The sequence below is a fragment of the Amphibalanus amphitrite genome, unplaced genomic scaffold (assembly GCF_019059575.1).
Source record: "Amphibalanus amphitrite isolate SeventyFive unplaced genomic scaffold, NRLGWU_Aamphi_draft 000336F_arrow, whole genome shotgun sequence".
NCBI classification, from domain to species: domain Eukaryota; kingdom Metazoa; phylum Arthropoda; class Thecostraca; order Balanomorpha; family Balanidae; genus Amphibalanus; species Amphibalanus amphitrite.
Window position 1 is genome coordinate 323672 of NW_024881831.1, and position 19810 is coordinate 343481.

Here is a 19810-nt window from a genome sequence, read left to right on the forward strand (position 1 = left end):
TATTTCAGGAAACTCTAAATCCAGACTAATTGAAACTAGAAACGCCTTTCACGTGTCTATTCAAATATTATGATGGGACAATTTATTCGAAAATATGACCTACCAGTTCATATAAACGTCATTCATTAGTGCATCACATGATGAGATGAGCATCCCAGCCTCCCACGGCTATAACTCACACGAGCCCAAAACTAACTTGAACACACCAGTCAACTCTCACAAACCACCAACAAAACAGCCCTCATCCCCTCCTCCCATCCCTCCCCTCCCCTCCCCTCCTCCCCACCCCTACCCGGTTCCGTGTCACGCCTCCCCCGTGATGAACATGTGAACCTGTTTCTCCGAGTCTATCATGGCTGCCGCCCTCTCGGCGCCCACTACCCTGGCCAGTTTGAGTCGGTCGAACCGGGAGAACAGTACCGTGCATGTCATGCCGCCGCTGTTCCGAGCCGCGCGACGGTTCTGGTACATGTCCTGGAAGAGGAGGCGGATGAAGTCAGTGGGAGGTAATGACAGGCTAACAAGCAGACAGTGAGTCGGTAAGACCGTAAGGGACACTCATTGGCATACTTCCATCGGCCACTCACTCAAGCTTATCCCGTGAGTCGAAAAAAACAGTAGAGGTCCAAACAACCAGACGGAGGCAGGCCGTCAGTAAAAAGACATTCGTTTTTAATTCTTCGCCTTTGATCTCAATACTCAGAAAAGCATAAGGCACGTCCAGACAGACAGACCAATAGCCAATCTGTCAGTTAAAACCGTTTAGGACACTGCCAATTCAATCCGAGCCATAACAGGGGTTACGTTTACATTGCAATGACTCCACAACGTCAAGAACCCAAAACGCATCAGCGCTTCATCTCCCTTGCCAGACATACCTGCATGAGGTTCATGATCTCGCTGTAGATCTGAGGGTAGAGTGGCAGCCCGTAGAAGATGACGTGTCGGATGCCCTTGATGCGGTAGCGCCGGAAGAAGTGGAAGCGCTCCGTGTACAGCAGGATGTGCCGCTTGCCGTGAAAGAACATGTCGCGCGCCCGACTCACTCGGCCGTCCTGGAAATAAACGGCGAGACGTGAGATCCGCACAACAGGTTTTGAAGATGTCGGAGAATCGCTGCAAATAAATTGTGGTTAACTCTATTACTGGACCTATTGGGCTAAGCTAGCATTCAACAGAAAGCAAGCTCAATCCTCGACAAGAATGGGAATACCATACTTGATTTGTCGCTTTGTGGCATTTTCAGCAGACGTTCAAACACAATTCAAAGACATCAGATAACACCAACCACATAAAAGTGCATCAGCTGATCTAACAAACACTCGGCCACCAGAAAAGTCACCAATCCCTAGCGCCCCATACCTTGGTGTACTCGCAGCACTGGACGAAGTTGACCGTCTCCTTGATGAAGTGGTTGCGGATGCGCACAAAGTCAAAGTAGGAGGGCACCAGCAGCATCGTGTGGCTCATCTGACCGTCCCGGTACTGCGGCAGGATCTTATCCAGGAAGAACTGGAACCGCTCGTCCGGCTCCGACGCCAGGCTCTCCGACCAGAACCGCTGGAACGCCTGTGAGAGGAGGTGGGGGACGGCCTCGTCAGGAGTTGGCAGGTTTCCACCACCTGCGTTAGAGCACCCGAAGGCAGATACATCATAACGCTGTCTTATTCGTACATTTAACTACCTACCGTTCGACCCAGTCCATGCTTGAGTGTTTTCATAAGCAGAGTAAGCAAACTTACATATAGTTATATATGGATTTAAACAACTTCTCAAGTTCCCTTCCCTTCCTTCCCCTCCCCATCCCTAAAAAAGACCCACGAATCCAGTGACAAGTGATCAGACATTTCTCACGTAAGTCGGACGCTCCCAACAGACCTTTGCCCGTCACCAGTGACTGACCTGCGGCACCTGAGTGACGACCTGCTGGATGGAGCCCACCAGCTCGGGGTTTTGCACCACCACACGACCGGCGTAGTTGTGACAGTGACGGCTCACCTGCGGCAGATAGTGGCGCAACGTTAGCTTGTCGAAGCCGGGGAGGGGAAAATACCATCTGAGAACGCGTTTCTAAAAATATAAAAATCATGTCGCAAAAAAGCAGACAGGCACACCCATTGGCATATTTTATGAACCAGTCTAATCATCGGCACTCAAGTGCTCACTACCCGATGATAAGATATAACGTAAGAAGACGCTTACAAGAAGTCCACAGCTTTTCTCACCAGGGCGTTGATCTCGGGGGTCGGCAGCGCGGAGAAGACCAGCGTCTGTCGGTAGAGCTTCTGCCAGCCGTTCAGGGTCCAGTAGCGCACCCGAGAGAAGTCGACGCCGTGCGAGTCGCGCGGCTGCAGGTGTAGGTGGTCGAGCATGTGCAGCACGTGCTCCCAGTTCTGCATCTGTAGACGGGCAGGCAGCGGATCGGATCGGGTTTCGTGTATGTTGTTTGATGGGGTTAAATGGTGCTTCGACGGCGCACGTTATGCGACCGTTGCTTGTTATACATCTGTTAGTTGGTGAATCTGATAGGAGACAGGGGCAATGGGCATGAGAAGCAAAACAAAACTAAGCCAGAGCAGGTTGATGTCGGATGCTTAACTAAGATACAAGTTGTAACGAGGACTTTCATAGGACGATACACATTAGCCGCATTTCATTCATACCACACACAATTCCAATACGACACGGGACAGTTTCAAACTAAAAAAATGCCACTCTCCGGTCGCTAACAATAGCAGCACGCCATTACAACAATCCGTCACGGAAGCACCCCTGCTCACCAGAAACACATCTGTCTGGTCGATGATGAGTAGCTCGATCGAGTTGAGGAAGTCGACGTCTCGGTCCGGCTCGCCGTCAGCGCCCAGCACCGTGCGCAGGCCCAGCGGTGACGTCACGATGACGTCAGAGTGGTAAAAGTCGCTGTACAGACGCATACTCTTCTTGGTTACCTGACAAGGTACAGCAGAGGAGCAGATTGGCATTTACGTAGCACGCATATGGTTATATGTAGAGCATAGATTGAAGGAGAAGGAGGTCGTCTAAGAAAACATTTTGTTATAATACATTACCGCTGTTAGACCTTAAAAACTTTGATATTTTGCGAACGATACACATTTATGAAGCAATATTTGACACTTCCCTCCTTTTCCATACCTTGGCTAGCATGCTGAAGCCATTTTAAGGCCACAGAAAGCAAACTACAATGCTGAACGCCTGGTACAATCAACTCCCACACCCCAACCCTGCAATCTCTCCCCCACCAACCTGCAATCCGATCCTGAACGCGTCGTCTGTGTTCCCGGCGAATGTGGCCAGAAAGTCGGCCGGCCGGGACACCTTCTCAGGTGCCGGCGGCGGTGCGTCACCGTCGCCAAAGTCCTGGACGAAGCGCTTGTAGCGCATCACACTGCTCTGACCGGCTGGCTGCAGCAGCGAGATCAGCGTGTTGATGATCCTGAGAGAGCAAAGGTGAGGTTGAGTTAGAGCATCGATCTGTGATGCCTGGGTGTAGAATGATGAGCGAGGTAAAATTGGGAGGGATTTGAGAGGCAAGTGAAGCAGATTCTTGCGCGTATGCATCACTTTCTTTAAAAGGTAACGATTGCAGAATAGCAAGCCACAGCATTTGGCCATTGTCGGACCCGACCTTTACCGTGCACCTATAACTGACCTGTAGGCGGAGTGTTTGAAGGGCGCCACGACCAGCACCTTGGGCCGCGTCAGGCCCTGGTCCCGGTAGCTGTCGGGTACCTCCTCCTTCTTGGAGACCTTCGAGTTGTGGTGGACGATCCGGGCGCGGGTGCGCAGCACGTGACTCAGCGCGTGCGCGCAGTATGCCTGACAGCACAGAGAACAACAGTGGGGGCCGTTAGGTACTGGCACTGAGCAGAATAACGGTAAAACATCACAGCTGACCCGAAATGTTCGATTTGAAACAGACAAAAATGGAAAACATTATCAAAATTGTCTTTCTAAAATTTAATTTCAATGCGAATTTGATACTAAGTCGAGAAGAACTTCTTCTTGACTGCCACTTGTTTTCGTGTCCCCTGTCAGTTCCTTTGCATGTAAAAGTCAGCACTGCCGGCTGCACACATTTTCCGCGCATCCAGCGAGCCCACCCCCATCACAGCTCTCACCACTCGCAGCTGGTCCTCGTTGGCCAGGGTGCGGTGCGGGTAGTAAAAGTCCCGGTACTCCCCAATCACAGAGAGGACCTCCCGCTGCAGCTCCGTCATCGGCAAGTCGAAGAGCTTCTCGTTCATCGTGCTCACGTTGGCCGCTGTCGGAAAAAAGTGGGTGCTATTTTATAGTGCTCGGATATGTTGTGGGAGCATAACTTGCGATCATCAATATTGGTATCAATATTCAAATGCAGATTGCAGCAGCTGGCATGCCTTAAATGCATGAGCGGTAAAAAAGGCCCGAGTTTAATGATAAAGAAGATGCTAGCGGCACCCTAGCCACTGAGCTCCCTTGCTCACCGATCTGTTGCCGGATGTTGTAGCTCTCTGGGGTCTCATCGCTCTTGGCCACTGGCGTGCTGTAGAGTCTCCCTAACGTCTCCTCTTCGGCCACGGTCTGCGCGGCGGCCGGCGCCGGCGCCACCTCCTCCACGGGCCGGTGCTGGGCCATCAGCGTACCGAGCGCGGGCCACTGCAGCCGCTCACTCTGCCACCTGGTGGCCGTCTGCAGAAACTCGCCCACTGCGTCCGGCAGGTTCAGCTCAAAGTGACGCAGGAACGGCGTGACTGGCGCGTCCTGAAATATCGAAAACGGTGGTTGGAGAAGACGTAACCCAAACAACATAAAATGTGCTTCTATACCACGAAAGGAAGAATGAAAATAAATCATTAGGACAAACAATACAATAATAAAATGAGTTGTGGAAAAAATCCGCGCTAATCCGCGAAAATTATAAGAGGAATGCTACGGCCAAAAACACGAACCTCTGTGTCCTCCTTGTCCCTGTCACTGGGCATTTCCTCATCTTCAGCTTCCTCTTCCATCGCGCTATCAGCGTCTTCTTCCTCATCTACCTCTTCACCTTCCTCATCTGACGCCTCCTCTCCAGCACTACCCTCACTGCCTTCAACTTCCTCCGCCTCCGCCGCATCTGCGTCTTCCGACTCCCCTGCATCCCCCTCGCTCCCTTCACTCTCTCCCGCCGACCCAGTCACCCTGTCCTCCTGCTCCTCCCCATCCTCTCCCTCGCCTCCGTCATCTCCCTCCTCCTCTGAGGACATGTCCTCATCACTCTCCACAGCGACGGTCTTCCGTGTCGCTCCTCCGACCAGTCGCAGCACTTCCTCCAGAGCGGTCGGCTCCTCCTCCTCACTCTCGCTCTCAGGCCTCCACACGGGCGGCGGAGGCGCGGCGGGCGGAGGGCTGGGCTCCCTCTCCTGGCGCCTCCCGGAGCGCTCCCTGTCGAACCGGCCGCCGCCGCCCCGACCGCGACCCCTGCCGCGGCCGCCGCCCCGCTTGTTGTAGGGACGTCCGCGTCCGCCGCCCCCGCGAGACGCCGCCTGCTTCCGTCGGTTCACAAACTTTGGCATGATAGCTGGTCTGGTCAGCTAGAGATGCATACCTGCAACAAAAATACTTATAGTGTTATCATTATTAAAAGCAGAATGCACAATTATTATTAATATTGGCATAATATATCAATATGCATAATAATAACATAATATTGGTGTTGCAACCCATGCACTCATTTTCAAACAGAGATATGATAAAAATGTATAGTGGACACACTGTAAAGAACAAACATTCGCATACATTTGGTCAAACTTGGTCATAATTTGCCACTGTCTGCTTTATGTATGAGCTAGGTACTACTATTCTATTACAATTTTGAAGCATTTTTCATTCTAGTGAAATTTAGTGAGCAAGCTACTCCATAACATAGAAACATGATATGGAAGCAAGTGTTTCATTAAATATGTTTGTTCACCCAACCAGGGCTGCAAAGTCAATGGCCAGACTCAGACTCCAGCTCAGACTGGACATTTATCATGCTTATGGGCTGAAATTCAAAACTAGCAGAATTGCAAGATCTCATTTGAAAAGGTCAATGAAAATAATTCAATCAACCAAACAGGTTTAGAGCATGGCTTTGAGCCATGCATTGTTAATACACACTGATCTGACTCAGTCTAGTCAGACAAATTGTAATGACTCTAAAACTGACTCTGGGCAGATCTGCAAACTCTGACCAAAGCCACAACCCTGCAATAACCATATCTATCATATCCAACAGATCTCCCCAGGGTCGGGGCAGACATTGCCAATGGCGCTGTCCCTGCCTGGCCAGACAGCACCTACAACAGCGGACATTTCAACATTTATGATTCAAATGTATCCTGATGTTTATTGTTGTGTTGTGTTGTGCTTGTGTAATGTTACCAAAAGTGTTTTGAAAAACATCTAGGTTGCACAATTCTCACGTCATTTTCAGGTTTCTTGTGTAAAAAAAAAAAATGAGAAAGGCATTACCTACTTTATAGTTAGGTATGTCGCAAACAAGTTTGAACAATTAATTACCTACCATTAGCGAATGAATCAAAAACCCTACTAAGTGCAACCTGCAAGTAAAAAAAAAAAAATAAAAGACTAGCTACCTGGCTATTTAAAAAATGGACATTATCTTCTTTCAAGGTTGGTATGTCTGGCTCAATTGGCTGTGGCACCTTTGACCTTTCTGATTTGATCCGTCACGAGACTGGCGATTGTGATTGCACATAATAATAATAAAACCTTTGAAGTCAAGGAATGGCTGACTGAGACGAGACTGAAACAGTTTTTTTCTGACTTTCGTGAGTCATCAGTCAACTAACTCAAACTTGAAGTGTTTGACGCAGAAGTTTGACACGGACGCAGAATTGGAATAGCAATAGCAGTGCAAACAGCAAAATAAAGATATTTTGATCTTGGACCTCATTAAGTGTACTGCAATAGTTGGATATTCACGTACCATTTCCTCAAAATGGCCTGAAATAACAAATAAACGACGAACAACCCTAACCACTGAAATTCACACCCACACACACACACACACGTGGGCGAAGCTAAAAATGTCTGCGCCAAATAGGAAACGGCTGCGTCATTAAGCTCATACTTCAAATGCTATAAATATGGTTGCTGTAAATAGTAAAATGAACGCAATACCTACTAGTACTAGAGTAAAAAAAATAATTATGAGGGGAAATAAAAATTACCATTTAATTTTTTTCTAAAAATTTAGTGTCGAATAATGACCGCATGACGGGAGCTCCAGAGCAACTCCAGAGGGCGCGTAGACCTTGCAACGAGAGGGCGCTTCGGGGGCAAACAGACCCCGATTGGCCTAAGAATGAGTCGTTATTACCAGTGTTTTTATATACCTTGGTTATTACAGGGCACCGAAACCCGAAGCCCCTGGATTATGTCAATTGTCAACATTACCCCTCACAAGAAAATCGTTCAAAGTTGTAACCCATCTATGGTACAAGCCGCCAGATTCCCTTCACTCTTCGCCTGTGATCAATAGCTCGATCTGCCAGAAAACACGCAGAGATCGATCGTTGCCAAACACGGTGTGAGGGCATAGGGGAAATGAGGGGGAATGAGGGGGAACAACACCAACATTCAGCACATTCGGATGTGGACCAAAAACTGTCATTGTTAATTCGTCGGAAACAAAATCACTCCGCAGTCCGCAGCTTATACAAACACGAGAACAAATACGGTTTAACCGTTCAGAACTGACGCTGTATTTCCAGGTCACATTTGTTCAGGGGAAAAGTCCCGCATGCCAGAATAGACACAACGTCTACGAGCCCATACAAAAACCTCTCACTATTCCTAAACAGTACTTGGAACACTGCCAAACAAAAGTGAGAAATGTGGTGAAAACTGAGATAGCACAATGGATAAATTCAAATAGCGCAATTCTTCAACGCCACGGTCCTTACACAATTGGAAACCACGCGAAGTCGCTAGACGAGAGGATAGATCATACGCGCACATTTACTACATTTTGCAAACATCAGCTTCCTTCGATGGTAATTGGAAATGGTCAGCTCCTGGACCAGCGCAACAAGGCCGCCCACACCTACGGAACTCAGCTCGACTTAGCTTAGCTGATGCTAGTCGATTTTCAGTTTTCACCTAGCCTGGCCTGTCATTTTCCAATTCGGCAAGGAAATCATACAGCACCCATACACATCCCAGAGACTGAGAGCTCACTCGCAAATGAACAGAACCGCGGCAAAACACAAGCAGTAACTGAAAACAAATTGATGTAAAATGGAACGGCGCACTCGACCACGGGACAGCTTTCAATACAAAGCTCAATTTCCGATCAACGGCATGATACAACAGCAGATCCATCTGTTTTCTCACAGGGTAGCACTGTCTAGACTTGAAGCATGACGACTGGTCAGACTAAAAAACGGCTGAGCTCTTTGCATCTGGCAAGCTTAGATTGGCAACAGCCAGCTGCGAGCACCGCAGGCCGTTTCCATGGCATGAGAAGTGCCTGGTACGACTGAGGATGAGACTGCTGAGGTTAATGCTGCTGAGGCTACGAGTCCATTCAGTCACCACTGTTGACTGACTGATCAATGACCGACTGGTCTGACCAGCCAGTGTTGCAGACTGGCCATGCAGTCAACAGAATAGTCCGCTGGCTAACGACCTGCCAACAGCTGCTGCTTGGTGCTGTATTCTTGCATTCCCCACACATTATCTCCTGTTTCTTCTCTGTTCCTTTCCTCCTCCACTCGTCCCTCTCTTTTTCCACTCCTTTGCTGTCCTCTCCCCTCCCATCGAATCCGCCTCTGACCTCCCCTCCCATCGCATCCGTCTCTGTCCTCTTCCTCCCACTGTCTTTTCCACCTCTGCGCCGGCCGTCTGCCGTGTCCGCGCCACTGTAACCGCCGGCTTCCCCACCACCGCCGGTACTGACCCCGCTCACTGGGCCGGCTGGGGCACGGACGCCGGCTGGACACCCGCGTGGAACTCGCGCACACACAGGTGGCAGCTCCAGGAGCCCTCCGGCGGCTCCGTCAGCGGCGGTGACAGACAGTACATGTGGTAGCCGCGGTCACAGTCGTCGCAGAACAGCAGCTGGTCCTGCAGGGGGGAGAACGGCGGGTGGTGAGGAAGTGACAAGATGAGGGAAGAAAGGGACATCCGCTGTCATCGAATAAACGCAAACAGGTTGGTTAAACAGGTGAATTAATCTATCGTACTGTATTTGGCAGGGGATCCAGCACTGCAGTGGATATTCACCACCTAGTTGTTAGCTTATGGATACAGAATGCGGTTCGGTGAATACAGTGGAATACAATAGAATGGAATACAATACAATACAATACAATAGTGGAAGCACTACGAAGAAGAGCAAGAGATAAAACACAAAATCGCTTGAGCTATACGCAAAACAACAAAATTTAGGCGTCAATTATCGTACTGGAACTAATCAGCCAAACACTTAACAGCAGTCTCCAGCTGTGGGGCAGACAATTAAGACAGTCCCACCCCATCCCACATGAGCCATAATCTAACACCGCTCCGAGCCGGCGCGGATCATGACTTACGTCGTTATCAGAGGTGCCGCACAGTGAGCAGCACTTGCACTCGATGCACTGCCAGCGGTACTTTTTCACCGAGATCACCATGTTGTCGGTAAACTGGAGGCAAGTCGGGTGACCTGTGGGTGGGACAGGGCAGCTCAGGTCAGGGTCGGGTCAGGCAGGAGTGAACGTTGACCATTTCCCCGTATACTCGTATAGCTGTGGTCGTAATAGCAGCAAACGAATTTGCGAACTGCGATACAGGCCAGACTGACGACCTCATGTTTTGATATGAAATTCAGTCAGCAATTCCTTGCTTCGCTGACCACCAACGAACTAGAGGCTGTAATAATTCAAGGGAACAGTAAAAAATAGTTTACTTGGAAAGCAGTGATCATCTTTATTACGGAGCGAGCGAAGCGAGCGTAGTCTTTCCTTAGATTAAAGGGAGATAATGACCTTTTTCCACAAAATCTGAGTTAGGATCATTTTCTGACAAAACACAACAAGTTATAATGTAAATTAAAACCATTTTGCTCAATGCGGTACCTTGCCGCAAATATCTCAACTTGAAGTCACGTTAGCGTGGAGCGCTGAAAATGACCGTTGAATAAGTACTTACATCACTTTTTGGTACTTGCATGTAATTTTGTAAAATGAGCGTATTCCTTACATTTGATCTTCATCACATCTAGTTAGTTAATGGTCGTCTATAGTGCCTTCAAAAGATATTCATGGTTTGGGGGTGGTTTATGTCTAAATTTACGCAACTATTTTTCCTGTTCATCATCTGAGGCCATATGCTGCTATTTTAGTAGCAACGACTCAATTTTGAATCGGTCCCGCCGACTGCACAATAAAAGAAGATAGATACAACACTTTTGCGGCATCACTGAAAAACTTATGCAGTACTGTTATCAAAATTCTCATAACACCGTTCGACAAACCTGAAGTCTTTTTGAAATAAATATGCTTGTATTTTTCGCTTCAGGCTCTGAGGCCAAAATAATGAATTTCGTAGTCGCAATCGCAAGATTTGGCTGCGTTTCTGGCGCATGCCGTTCATTTGTGGCGCAAAATAATACTTGGAAACAAAGAAGAGTAGGCACTATGTACGAATCTAATTAATTCTAAACCGAATTAACTCTAATTCAAATTAGAATCCTTACAACCAAGCAACGACAAGGCGATAACATAAACAAAAACCCAAGCGTCGCTGTTTGAAACAAAAGCGCCATATACTGCGACTTTTTTATAGAGAAGGACAAGAAGGAAAACGCATTTCGGTGGGTGTTACAAGTACTGCAAGTACTGCTTCTTTTTTGCAAAAATAAAAACCTTTTTCACATACGAAAATGTGCTAGGAAATTTTCATACTTTATAGAAACTACAGTAGAAATAGTATAGATGTCGAGTAATTTTTATTAAAGAAAAAAGAAAGCTCATTATCTCCCTTTAAAGGAAGACTGCCACCTTCAAAAAGTTTTCTCAGATCGGCCTATGATTTATTCCCTGGACAAAACAAAATTTTAGAATTCACCTGACAAAGTATCATCACGTGAATCGCGAAAAAAATTGTCGATTATCATACAATTATCAATCGGTTAATGTCTAGCGACAATGTTTACACATCACTAGACTTCAAGGTCATAAGATTATTACATTTTATTTGAAAAAGTAAGGTATTTTATGATTTACTAATATATGATTTCATAAGAAATTGGCCATGTTTTAATTTATTTTGCATTTAAGTTCGTAAAACATTTAAAAATCATGGCTCATTTGGAATGGGTCTGGCCCATGTTAAACCCCATTTCCCACACTTCTTTGGAAAAAATGAACTACTGAATATATAAGTTTAACTTTTATTTTGACACTCCAAAATTCTTCTCTGATCTCGAAACAATCAAAGTTTTGACATATATTTACCAAAAGATAAGAAAGTTCATGTTTCAAAGTTATCGATAAACAGTAGAGATGTCGGTTTTCTTGGACTAAAAAAATGGCATCAAACTGAACTTTGGTCTCCGATTTCTCGCAAACGGGTTCGAATTTCGGAAAACCGACTTCAGTCTGGGACATAGGTGGCTCAGCTCTAGTGAAAACCGTTTTGTGAAAAAAAGGTGGCAGTCTACCTTTAACGGAAATTTCTGAGTATGAGCGGCCGGCCGTGGTCACGCTTTTGCGAGGCTTATATCTCAGCAACCACTTGACCGATTTACACGCGGTAATTTTTGTAGGGTAGCTTCATTCCTTCTACCAAGTATTGGACTATTCCCGATGGATGTGGGTGACCCCTTATGCACGTGCCACGTGCAAAACGAAGAGGTGTCACTTTTGTAATTGTTGCAATATCTCGGTAACTACTTGGCCGATTGCGCTGAAAGTTGGCATGTAGGTAGGCACCCACTAGGCACTGCATATCCATGTGCCAGAGTTGGGGTGCTGCTGCACGTGCGCACGTGCAGGGGTCGATTCCAGATCTCGAGAACGGCTGGACCGATGGCGCTCAAATTTGGCACATGGTTAGGGACCGGTTAGTAGGGTGCCGTGCAAAAGTCAGTTGGGACCCATTTTGCACGTGCGCACGTGCAGGGTGCCGCTTCCAGATCTCGAGAACGGCTGGGCCGATTGTGCTCAAATTTGGCACATCGCTAGAGACCGATTAGTAGGGTGCCGTGCTCAAGTCAGCTGGAGGTACCCCCTCGAAATTTCGCACGTGCAAGGCTCACCCTCTCGCTCGCTCCGTTAGTCGCCCCAAAAGGCGTTATACTGGTTACGGAGCGAGCGAAGCGAGCGGAGTCTTTCCTTAGATTAACGGAAATTTCTGAGTATGAGCGGCCGGCCGGCCGGCCGGCCGTGCGGACGCTTTTGCGAGGCTTATATCTCAGCAACCACTTGACCGATTTACATGCGGTAATTTTTGTAGAGTAGCTTCATTCCTTCTACCAAGTATTGGACTATTCCCGATGCATGTGGGTGACCCCTTATGCACGTGCCACGTGCAAAACGAAGAGGTGTCAGTTTGGTAATTGTTGCAATATCTCGGTAACTACTTGACCGATTGCGCTGAAAGTTGGCATGTAGGTAGGCACCCATTAGGCACTGCATATCCATGTGCCAAAGTTGGGGTGCTGCTGCACGTGCGCACGTGCAGGGGTCGTTTCCAGATCTCGAGAACGGCTCGACCGATTGCGCTCAAATTTGGTACACAGTTAGGGACCGGTTAGTAGGGTGCCGTGCACAAGTCAGTTGGGACCCATTTTGCACGTGCGCACGTGCAGGGTGCCGCTTCCAGATCTCGAGAACGGCTGGGCCGATTGTGCCCAAATTTGGCACATCGCTAGAGACCGGTTAGTAGGGTGCCGTGCACAAGTCAGTTGGAGGTACCCCCTCGCAATCTCGCACGTGCAAGGCCCACCCTCTCGCTCGCTCCGTTAGTCGCCCCAAAAGGCGTTATACTGGTTCTTATTATCTGACTCATGAAATCAAAACGCAACCGACTACACCTATCGGAAATGTATGCATTAGGTACACAACTGACGCACCAAACAGCCCCCCTGCACCAAAACTGAACAACATCAGCCGTGGAGAGCGCTCGCCAGCCCATGTATCTCAGAGGCCATCAACCAGCCCGGCCGTCCCTGCATCCCGAGTCCGGACACCTCCCCTCGCTATCCGACCGGACTGACCTGATCGTCCGCAATCGGAGCACGAGACGAGCTCCTCGGGCGCGCCCGTCTTCTTGTTGTGTTGAGCGTCTCCCAGACAGAAGTCGCAGTACAGCGAGGGCGCCGTGCGCTTCTTCTCACCCTGATGGGCCAGGTCAGTTCAGGTCAGGTCAGGTCAGATCAGGTCAGGTCACCCACTGGGTAAAGGAGCAGAGGAGGGAAGGAGGGATAGAGTAGCGAAATTCCGTAAACACTTACCTGCAACTGTCCGGAGAATAAAAAAGAATGGCTGGAGAAGGAGACTAGAAAGAAAGGAAGTTATTGCGGATGGCAGCTGGGCTTCTGATCATAATAGGTGTTGATGTAAAGTGTGGCGAATTGATCAGCAAATGAGGCGGGAAGGGCCGCGGTGAACACTTGCAGATGTTTCCAAAGATGAGGCAGCAACGCACAAGCAATGACCTGATCAGCGGGGTATGACCGATGAGTCAGCCATGAATGGAATCAGGGAAGTGTGTTTGAACCGAATTAATCTTAGCATTGGCAGCCTTTGTGTGTAGCACTTGCAGTTGGCACAACTCATCATCGGCAAAAGCTACAAAGGGTTCATACCGAGGCACTAGTGACTGACGGAATACGAGAGGCGAAGCGCATATACGGCAAACACCAACCATCCAACGGCAGACAACAATCAAACCACACCAATAGGGGAAAGGCTTGGCAGCTGAAGAAGCGACCTGCATTCATCGCACCTGTTTGGCGGATAACTGCGGATAAGTGTGTTAATAGTCGACACACGGAGCATAGGTACAAATCTGAAACAAGCGACTGCGGCCTGGTCGAAGTTTAGAGTGTCACCATATGTCTTAAAGCAGCAGTTGGCGTCAACTCGAGTCAGCTCCGCTGCCAGGGCGGCACCTTCTGCCGATCAGCTCCCTGTAATTCTGCGCGCCATGCTGCATTACATCTTGCTGGGGCCGGGCGTGCATGCGTCGCGGGTCTCACAGCCGGCGCTGCGTCAGGGCGACAAGCCGGCAGCTGTTAAACGAGTTATCGACATGCGGCGGAGGGCATCTGATGGGGAGTTTGATGACCCTGACCGCCCCTGAGGTAATGTGTGACCTGTGTGGCAGCAGCTCTGTGTCGCGCCCGCTCTCCACATCAGCAGCCCCTGCCGCAGACGGTGGTAGCCCACGAACCCGCAGCTCTTTCGGCGAGGCGGTGTTGGCGCTGGCAGATGTAGGGACTTGGGACCGGTCAGCGTCCCAACGACAGCTGCACACCACACCACGGCCACCCTCGGCTGGCGTCAGCAACCCTTCCAGCCCCTCCTCCCTTCCTGATCGTCCCACCACCCAGCGGCGCCACAGCGGAGCGATTCAGCTCCGCACTACACTGCCGCAGCCAACAGCCTGCCGTTACAACGCTCATGCATTCAGCCTGCCACCACCTCGCGAGCGGGCGTCCCGGCAGAGGCGACACTAGCGGTGCGGTAACACTTACAGCTATCTCCGGCGCTGGCTCGGCGGCCGCCGCCGACGGCGGCGCCCGCTCCGGCTTCTGCAAGAGACGCCACACCGGTACTGGAGGCTCCAACAGCCGGCGCCGGGGCGCCAACATGCCACCCGAGCCTACGGGGCGCCGCGGTGCGTACCCACACCGGACACGGACACACACCCGACACACCCGTCTCAAACACCTGCCACGACCCGTCACAGCCCGTCACAGTGCCCGTCACTCTACCGCCGTGCGCGAGCCGGCGGCCCGGCCCTCACCTCAACCGGCGGCTGGGCTGCCTTGGCCGGCGCAGCGGGCACCTGGGCCGCCGCCGCAGGAGGCGCCGCCTTGGCCAGTTTGTCCATGTCGGCCTGGGCAGCGAGCGCGGCGCTGGCAGCAGCGGCCGCCTGGCGGGACGTTCGGCCGCCGCGGGAGCCTGCCGATACAGGACACGCCGGTCAGATGACCATTGACGAGGGTAGCAGCGCCCGCTGGAACACCGGTAACCTCACATCAGCTGTAAACGGTAATGAAGCGAAAAAAAGTAAACCCACAAATGTTCACGTGATTGCAACGACCCACAACCGATGAGTGTGCAAAATGTGACGCTAAAAATATCAGTTGATCCTTGCCTGCTTTCTCCTTTCCTCGCGGCTTTTCTGAGAGACATGAAAAGACACAGTAAGCAGAGTACGCATCGGGTCAGCAATCTCAAAAACACAACGTGACTTTTAACCGCAAATCATCGAGATAATCCGGATCGAAATTACCACAGTATTTGCGCATCATCACATGATGCATAATATCCTGCAACACTACCGCGTGCCTGGTCACTACGGGCACTTCTGAGACGGGGAGAGACTAGCTGGTTATGGCGAGCCTAGTGCCGCCCCCGGACCGCGTTGTGTCGCGCCTCTATGAGCTACTGACATGCGAACCTCCCGCGTCTGGTCCTAGCGCCGCACCAGACGCGCCTGGCCGCATCCGCGCCAACTAGCCGACGGCCTTCTCGCCCGGCCTCAGAGCTGAAAGAGACGGGCGGGGCGCGCAGCCCACGACGACGCCCTGCGGTCAAGCCAAGCCAAGCGAAGCGCAGCCAGCGGCGAAGCGAGAAGCGGAAGCGGCAGCGGAGCGGGCGGGTATTCGGGCGGGCGGAGGGCGCGTGCAGCCAACCTGGAGCTGCCGTCGACTCGTCCGTGTCGTCCGCGGCGGCGGCGGCGGTGCCCTCGTGGTCCGGCGCCGGCGGCGGCGGCTCGTAGCCGGGCTCCGCGGCGCGCTGCTCACGGCGACGCTCCTCCTTGTGCGAGTGCGCATAGTGGTAGGTGAGGCCGGGCCTCGTCTTATAGCGGGCCGAGCAGACTGAAACACACACGCGCGGCCGCGGCGGCAGGCTCAGCTTCACAGAACGGCCGTCGGCGGCGCCACCAGTACTCACCCGGCCGCCGCGGAGAGGCTGTCAGGGGACGGGACGGGGGGCGGGGGGCGGGCGGACAGCGAGTGTACAGCGAGGCCCCACTCCGGCGGTGGACACAGCTACCAGCTCAGCCCCGCCGGGGACCCAAGCGGCCCAGAGCGGCACGGCGCGGCGCGCAGCGCCCGCAGCTGTCAGGCGTTAGTGCTCGCACGTGAGAGGAGGAGAGACAGCGAGGCCTGCGCGGCGGCGTGAGAGCGGTGCCAGACGGCGCTGTCGGCGGAGGCGGCGGCAGCGGCACACGCGCGGCTAACAGACAGCGTGACAGCGGCCCGGCTGGGGGAGGGGAGGGCGGTGCCGTGCCTGGTTAGTAGAGCGGCGGGGACAGTCCCGGCGGGGAGGGGAGGGGCACACGGGCGGGGTACTCACGCTCGCAGGCCCACGGCTTCTTGGAGTCATCCTCTGGATCGGCGGTGCGCCGGCGACTGCTGCTGCCGCGACCCTGAGTGGCGGCCACCGGCACCAGGTCAGTCAGGGGAATACGGGATCGGGTGAACAGGACGCCTCTCAGGCTAATAACAGCCAGGTGAACGGCCTGGACAGAACTCAAACTCTTGTTGTACACAGTAACAAAACATAACGCGGATAATCAAATACTGCAGACAAAACTTACGTAACAGCGCTGGAATAATGAGCCATAATCAAGAGAAAGACAACATTAACGATGTTTAAGAAAAACATAATTTATCATGGCACTTTGATGTCAAGCATCTACTAACTCATAAAACCACTTTGTAAGCCACAAGTGTTTCTAAAGCGTAAATGTGTCCATACCGAGCTGCGTTTAGATCCAGTCGCCGACTTCTTCTTTTTCCTATACCGATCGTCGAAATCAAAGTCGGAGTTGTCCGAATTCTCCTCGAAGTCATCACGGTCCATCTCAGCATCCTCATAGAACCAGGCATCCTGGGTAGACCAAATAACGTGTTGAATTCCGTCACACTTTCGTACATACCATACGCTGAAGAATATGTTCAACATCCAAAGGTAATATCGCACGCTTGCGTCCCCTCGCTTATCCTGGTGAATACCGGCAACATAAAAGATCGAACCTTTGTGCTAAGTGACGAAATAAAGACAGATAGCACACGAATAATTTTAGCGATATTCAATAACTCCTTTTCATGGAGTAGCTTCTATTTATGAGCCACAACACATAGTCAAACCGCACTTCAAATCACACTGAAAGTTCCCAACAGTGACAGCGAGTCTCACCTTGGACCCCTCGTTCACGCTGTTGACGCTATCCTCCGTGAAGGTGGGGTTCTGGACGGACGCGATCGACAGCTCGCACTCCTCCAGGGCGAACTTCTTGGGCTGCATGAAGAAGTTGAGGTACTGTCGGCGGCGTTTGACCCAGCGTTTGGCCGGGTAGGTGTACACCTGGCCCGGTTTGACGCCAGGCATCCGCTGTCGCTGCTCCATCCACAGCCGGCAGTCGGTCTGCGCCAGCCCTGTTAGCAGACCGCAGAGGAGATACTCAGACATGTTTACGGACCGGTGGGGCGGGGATAGTCAGTGTAACGGGCTAGAGAGGGATGGATGGGGGGGGGATCCGACCGGTCGCCGCGCCAGGAACGGGGGGGGGCGCAGGGAATAACTAGGCCTAATGACACAGCGAAGTGCTGTGATCGGTTGGGGAGCCAGCATTTCGCGTCCGATCAAGCAGGCCCTAGTAAATCGACTGCGATGCTGTATCTATTTTTCTACGTTGCGGTAGTTGCTGTAACCGCATGTATTTGTTGTATTTTTGTAATACATGAGCGAAAATGACGCAGCGGAGACGGGATGGGGGAGGGACAGGGAGCAGTCAGACCCATTGATGTACCTGAGATGGGACAGTCATTGCCCCAGACAGCGTGACGGGTGGTTGGGGCAGTTGCATCACAAGTAGTGTAACTTTGAGCTGCTATTTAGATGCAAGGGTCTTCGGCCGGTTGGTGTCGAAGAAACATCAAGTCTGCCAAATTCACACAAATTAGGTATTGTTGTCTCGAGTGTTAAAACAAGCACGTCATGTGACAATGACCCACCAGTATGCGCGTCGATGAATGGCACGCGGCCCTTTCGCTCCACCAGCAGACGCTTGTTGAAGTTCTTACAGCTTTCCATCATCTCCAGGTAGGCGGAGGAAGCCAGGATACTGCAAAGACCGGAAAACGGCGAACGTCAGTAAAAAGACGTAGGCTCCAGAGACGAATCTCGAATATAGAATTATAATTATATTTCAGGATTAAGTTGCCTGACTAGTGACTACACTTACAGTGACCTCTGAGTCCCAAGTTGACCTCCTAGACCTGGGGTAAATCGATCCAGTCAGTCAGTCGCAATCTCGCCCTGAGCCAGTTCACGTACGGTTAACCATGACAAAAAAACGTGATTGGCATACAAATACAATACGATTAAATGACCTGCCATAAAAATGGCAAAAATGATAACGTTTTGATGTTGGGTTTGGACTGGGCGGAGCCCTGCATCCAGAACTAAAGGCAGGTTGGAGTTCTGGCGGATTTTAGCCCTCATCTGGTGCACCGAAACGGCGGCCTCTCAGTCCTCTCCGGGGATGGAAAGCAGCAGTGTACTCTTGAAGTGGCAGTGTACTTATGAAGCTTGAATAGTGACTTGAGACAGCACTCGCCCCACTGACGCGAGGCCACACATGAAACACTCAGATCAGCAAGTGGGCGTCCAAGGGCGCTGAACCCACTTATTTTGCCAGGTTTTTATTTATCCTCACGCCCCTTCCCTCAGTCCCAGTGGGCAGGAACCCACTGCAGGATCACTTAACGGGGCTCAGCAATGTTCAGCAAGGTCTTCCATTTCTCCGCAAAAAGGTGGAGGTCAGGAGGCTCGCGAGTCGGTGCCTGAGGTGACTGTGGCAGGGGAAGTCTTGTCCTAAACCCTTCCCAGAACAACCCGCAGATCAAATGCCAAATCTGCTGCTAAATTGACCAGCGTTGCAAAACATTTAGTGACTGCATTTAGCCAAGAAATTCAGCAGCTGCCGCTGACGTGCACCAAAATTTTTGGCACAATTCCGCCACTAAACCGGACATATTCGGCATAGTGTATTTTCCAATCTAGTCCCCGCCTACGATCTTGCTGACTACTCTTCTTGAAATGTCTGCATATAAGCACACATGTGAGTTAATGTTAGGATCACACATTAAGCATGACAGCAAAATAAATTAACAAACTCAAACCATTGTACTTACCTTTCCAGTTTTTCCAGACCTCCTTTCCCATTTTGAGTTACCGGCACCTGAAGAGCAGGCGTAATTACACCCTGAACTTCAGTTGGCTGTGGCTGAGTGTCCGAGGCCATGGCAACTTGGCTTGAGGGATGATAGTTTTGAAAGTAAATAAACCTTAATGATCAACTTGCCAAGACCTCCCCTTTACTTCCAAAATCTCTTACAACAGACAAAAGAAAAGATGGCGAATGCTATGCAAGGATGACCCAAAGCAGCGGCTGATGTATCCAAACCTTTTAAAGTAAAATGACGTCATACAAATGTGAATGATAGTTGTACTCATTTTTCTCTTTGAAATCTTCAATATTTAGAAACATTCCGTTTTTTGCACATTGATTTAATTTATCTGAAAAACTA

The 19810-nt window shown here is 50.7% G+C and overlaps 2 protein-coding genes across 12 annotated transcripts; both read right to left on the reverse strand.

Moving 5' to 3' along the window:
• Window positions 1-43: 43 nt before the first annotated feature.
• On the reverse strand, window positions 44-7130 carry LOC122388819 (U3 small nucleolar RNA-associated protein 25 homolog). 2 transcript variants are annotated; one of them, XM_043380217.1, is made up of 12 exons: window positions 6977-7130; window positions 4953-5590; window positions 4488-4764; window positions 4143-4285; window positions 3674-3840; window positions 3268-3457; window positions 2781-2951; window positions 2226-2399; window positions 1903-1998; window positions 1363-1569; window positions 879-1055; window positions 44-474 (listed from the first exon to the last, which is right to left on the reverse strand). In XM_043380217.1, exons 2-12 carry the CDS (start codon window positions 5556-5558, stop codon window positions 304-306), a joined length of 2379 nt encoding a protein of 792 aa, XP_043236152.1. In that variant the 5' UTR covers window positions 5559-5590; window positions 6977-7130; the 3' UTR covers window positions 44-303. The 2 variants fall into 2 exon arrangements, with proteins under 2 accessions (XP_043236152.1, XP_043236153.1); XM_043380218.1 differs by lacking the exon at window positions 6977-7130 and adding an exon at window positions 6700-6853.
• Window positions 7131-7725: 595 nt separating this feature from the next.
• On the reverse strand, window positions 7726-19810 carry LOC122388820 (zinc finger protein ubi-d4 B-like). 10 transcript variants are annotated; one of them, XR_006257870.1, is made up of 13 exons: window positions 19415-19669; window positions 18233-18342; window positions 17415-17653; window positions 16974-17105; window positions 16569-16641; window positions 15902-16087; window positions 15361-15387; window positions 15007-15164; window positions 14735-14791; window positions 13253-13373; window positions 9585-9697; window positions 8828-9117; window positions 7726-8797 (listed from the first exon to the last, which is right to left on the reverse strand). XR_006257870.1 is itself a non-coding variant. In XM_043380219.1 (12 exons), exons 1-12 carry the CDS (start codon window positions 19522-19524, stop codon window positions 8956-8958), a joined length of 1488 nt encoding a protein of 495 aa, XP_043236154.1. In that variant the 5' UTR covers window positions 19525-19669; the 3' UTR covers window positions 7726-8955. The 10 variants fall into 10 exon arrangements, 6 of the variants coding, with proteins under 6 accessions (XP_043236154.1, XP_043236156.1, XP_043236157.1 ...); XR_006257871.1 differs by lacking the exon at window positions 15361-15387 and having other exon boundaries at window positions 19415-19668; XM_043380219.1 differs by having other exon boundaries at window positions 7726-9117.

Excerpts from the sequence above, each read along its gene's own strand:
- LOC122388820 (XM_043380219.1), bottom strand. The coding sequence starts at position 19,524 with ATGGCCTCGGACACTCAGCCACAGCCAACTGAAGTTCAGGGTGTAATT. Across the intron at positions 17,654-18,232 it reads ATTCATCGACGCGCATACTG|GGCTGGCGCAGACCGACTGC; the intron begins GTGGGTCATTGT and ends GTCTGCTAACAG. Across the intron at positions 9,118-9,584 it reads GCGGCACCTCTGATAACGAC|GACCAGCTGCTGTTCTGCGA; the intron begins GTAAGTCATGAT and ends TCCCCCCTGCAG.
- LOC122388819 (XM_043380217.1), bottom strand. The coding sequence starts at position 5,558 with ATGCCAAAGTTTGTGAACCGACGGAAGCAGGCGGCGTCTCGCGGGGGC. Across the intron at positions 4,286-4,487 it reads CAACATCCGGCAACAGATCG|CGGCCAACGTGAGCACGATG; the intron begins GTGAGCAAGGGA and ends TTTTTCCGACAG. Across the intron at positions 3,458-3,673 it reads TTCAAACACTCCGCCTACAG|GATCATCAACACGCTGATCT; the intron begins GTCAGTTATAGG and ends TTGCTCTCTCAG.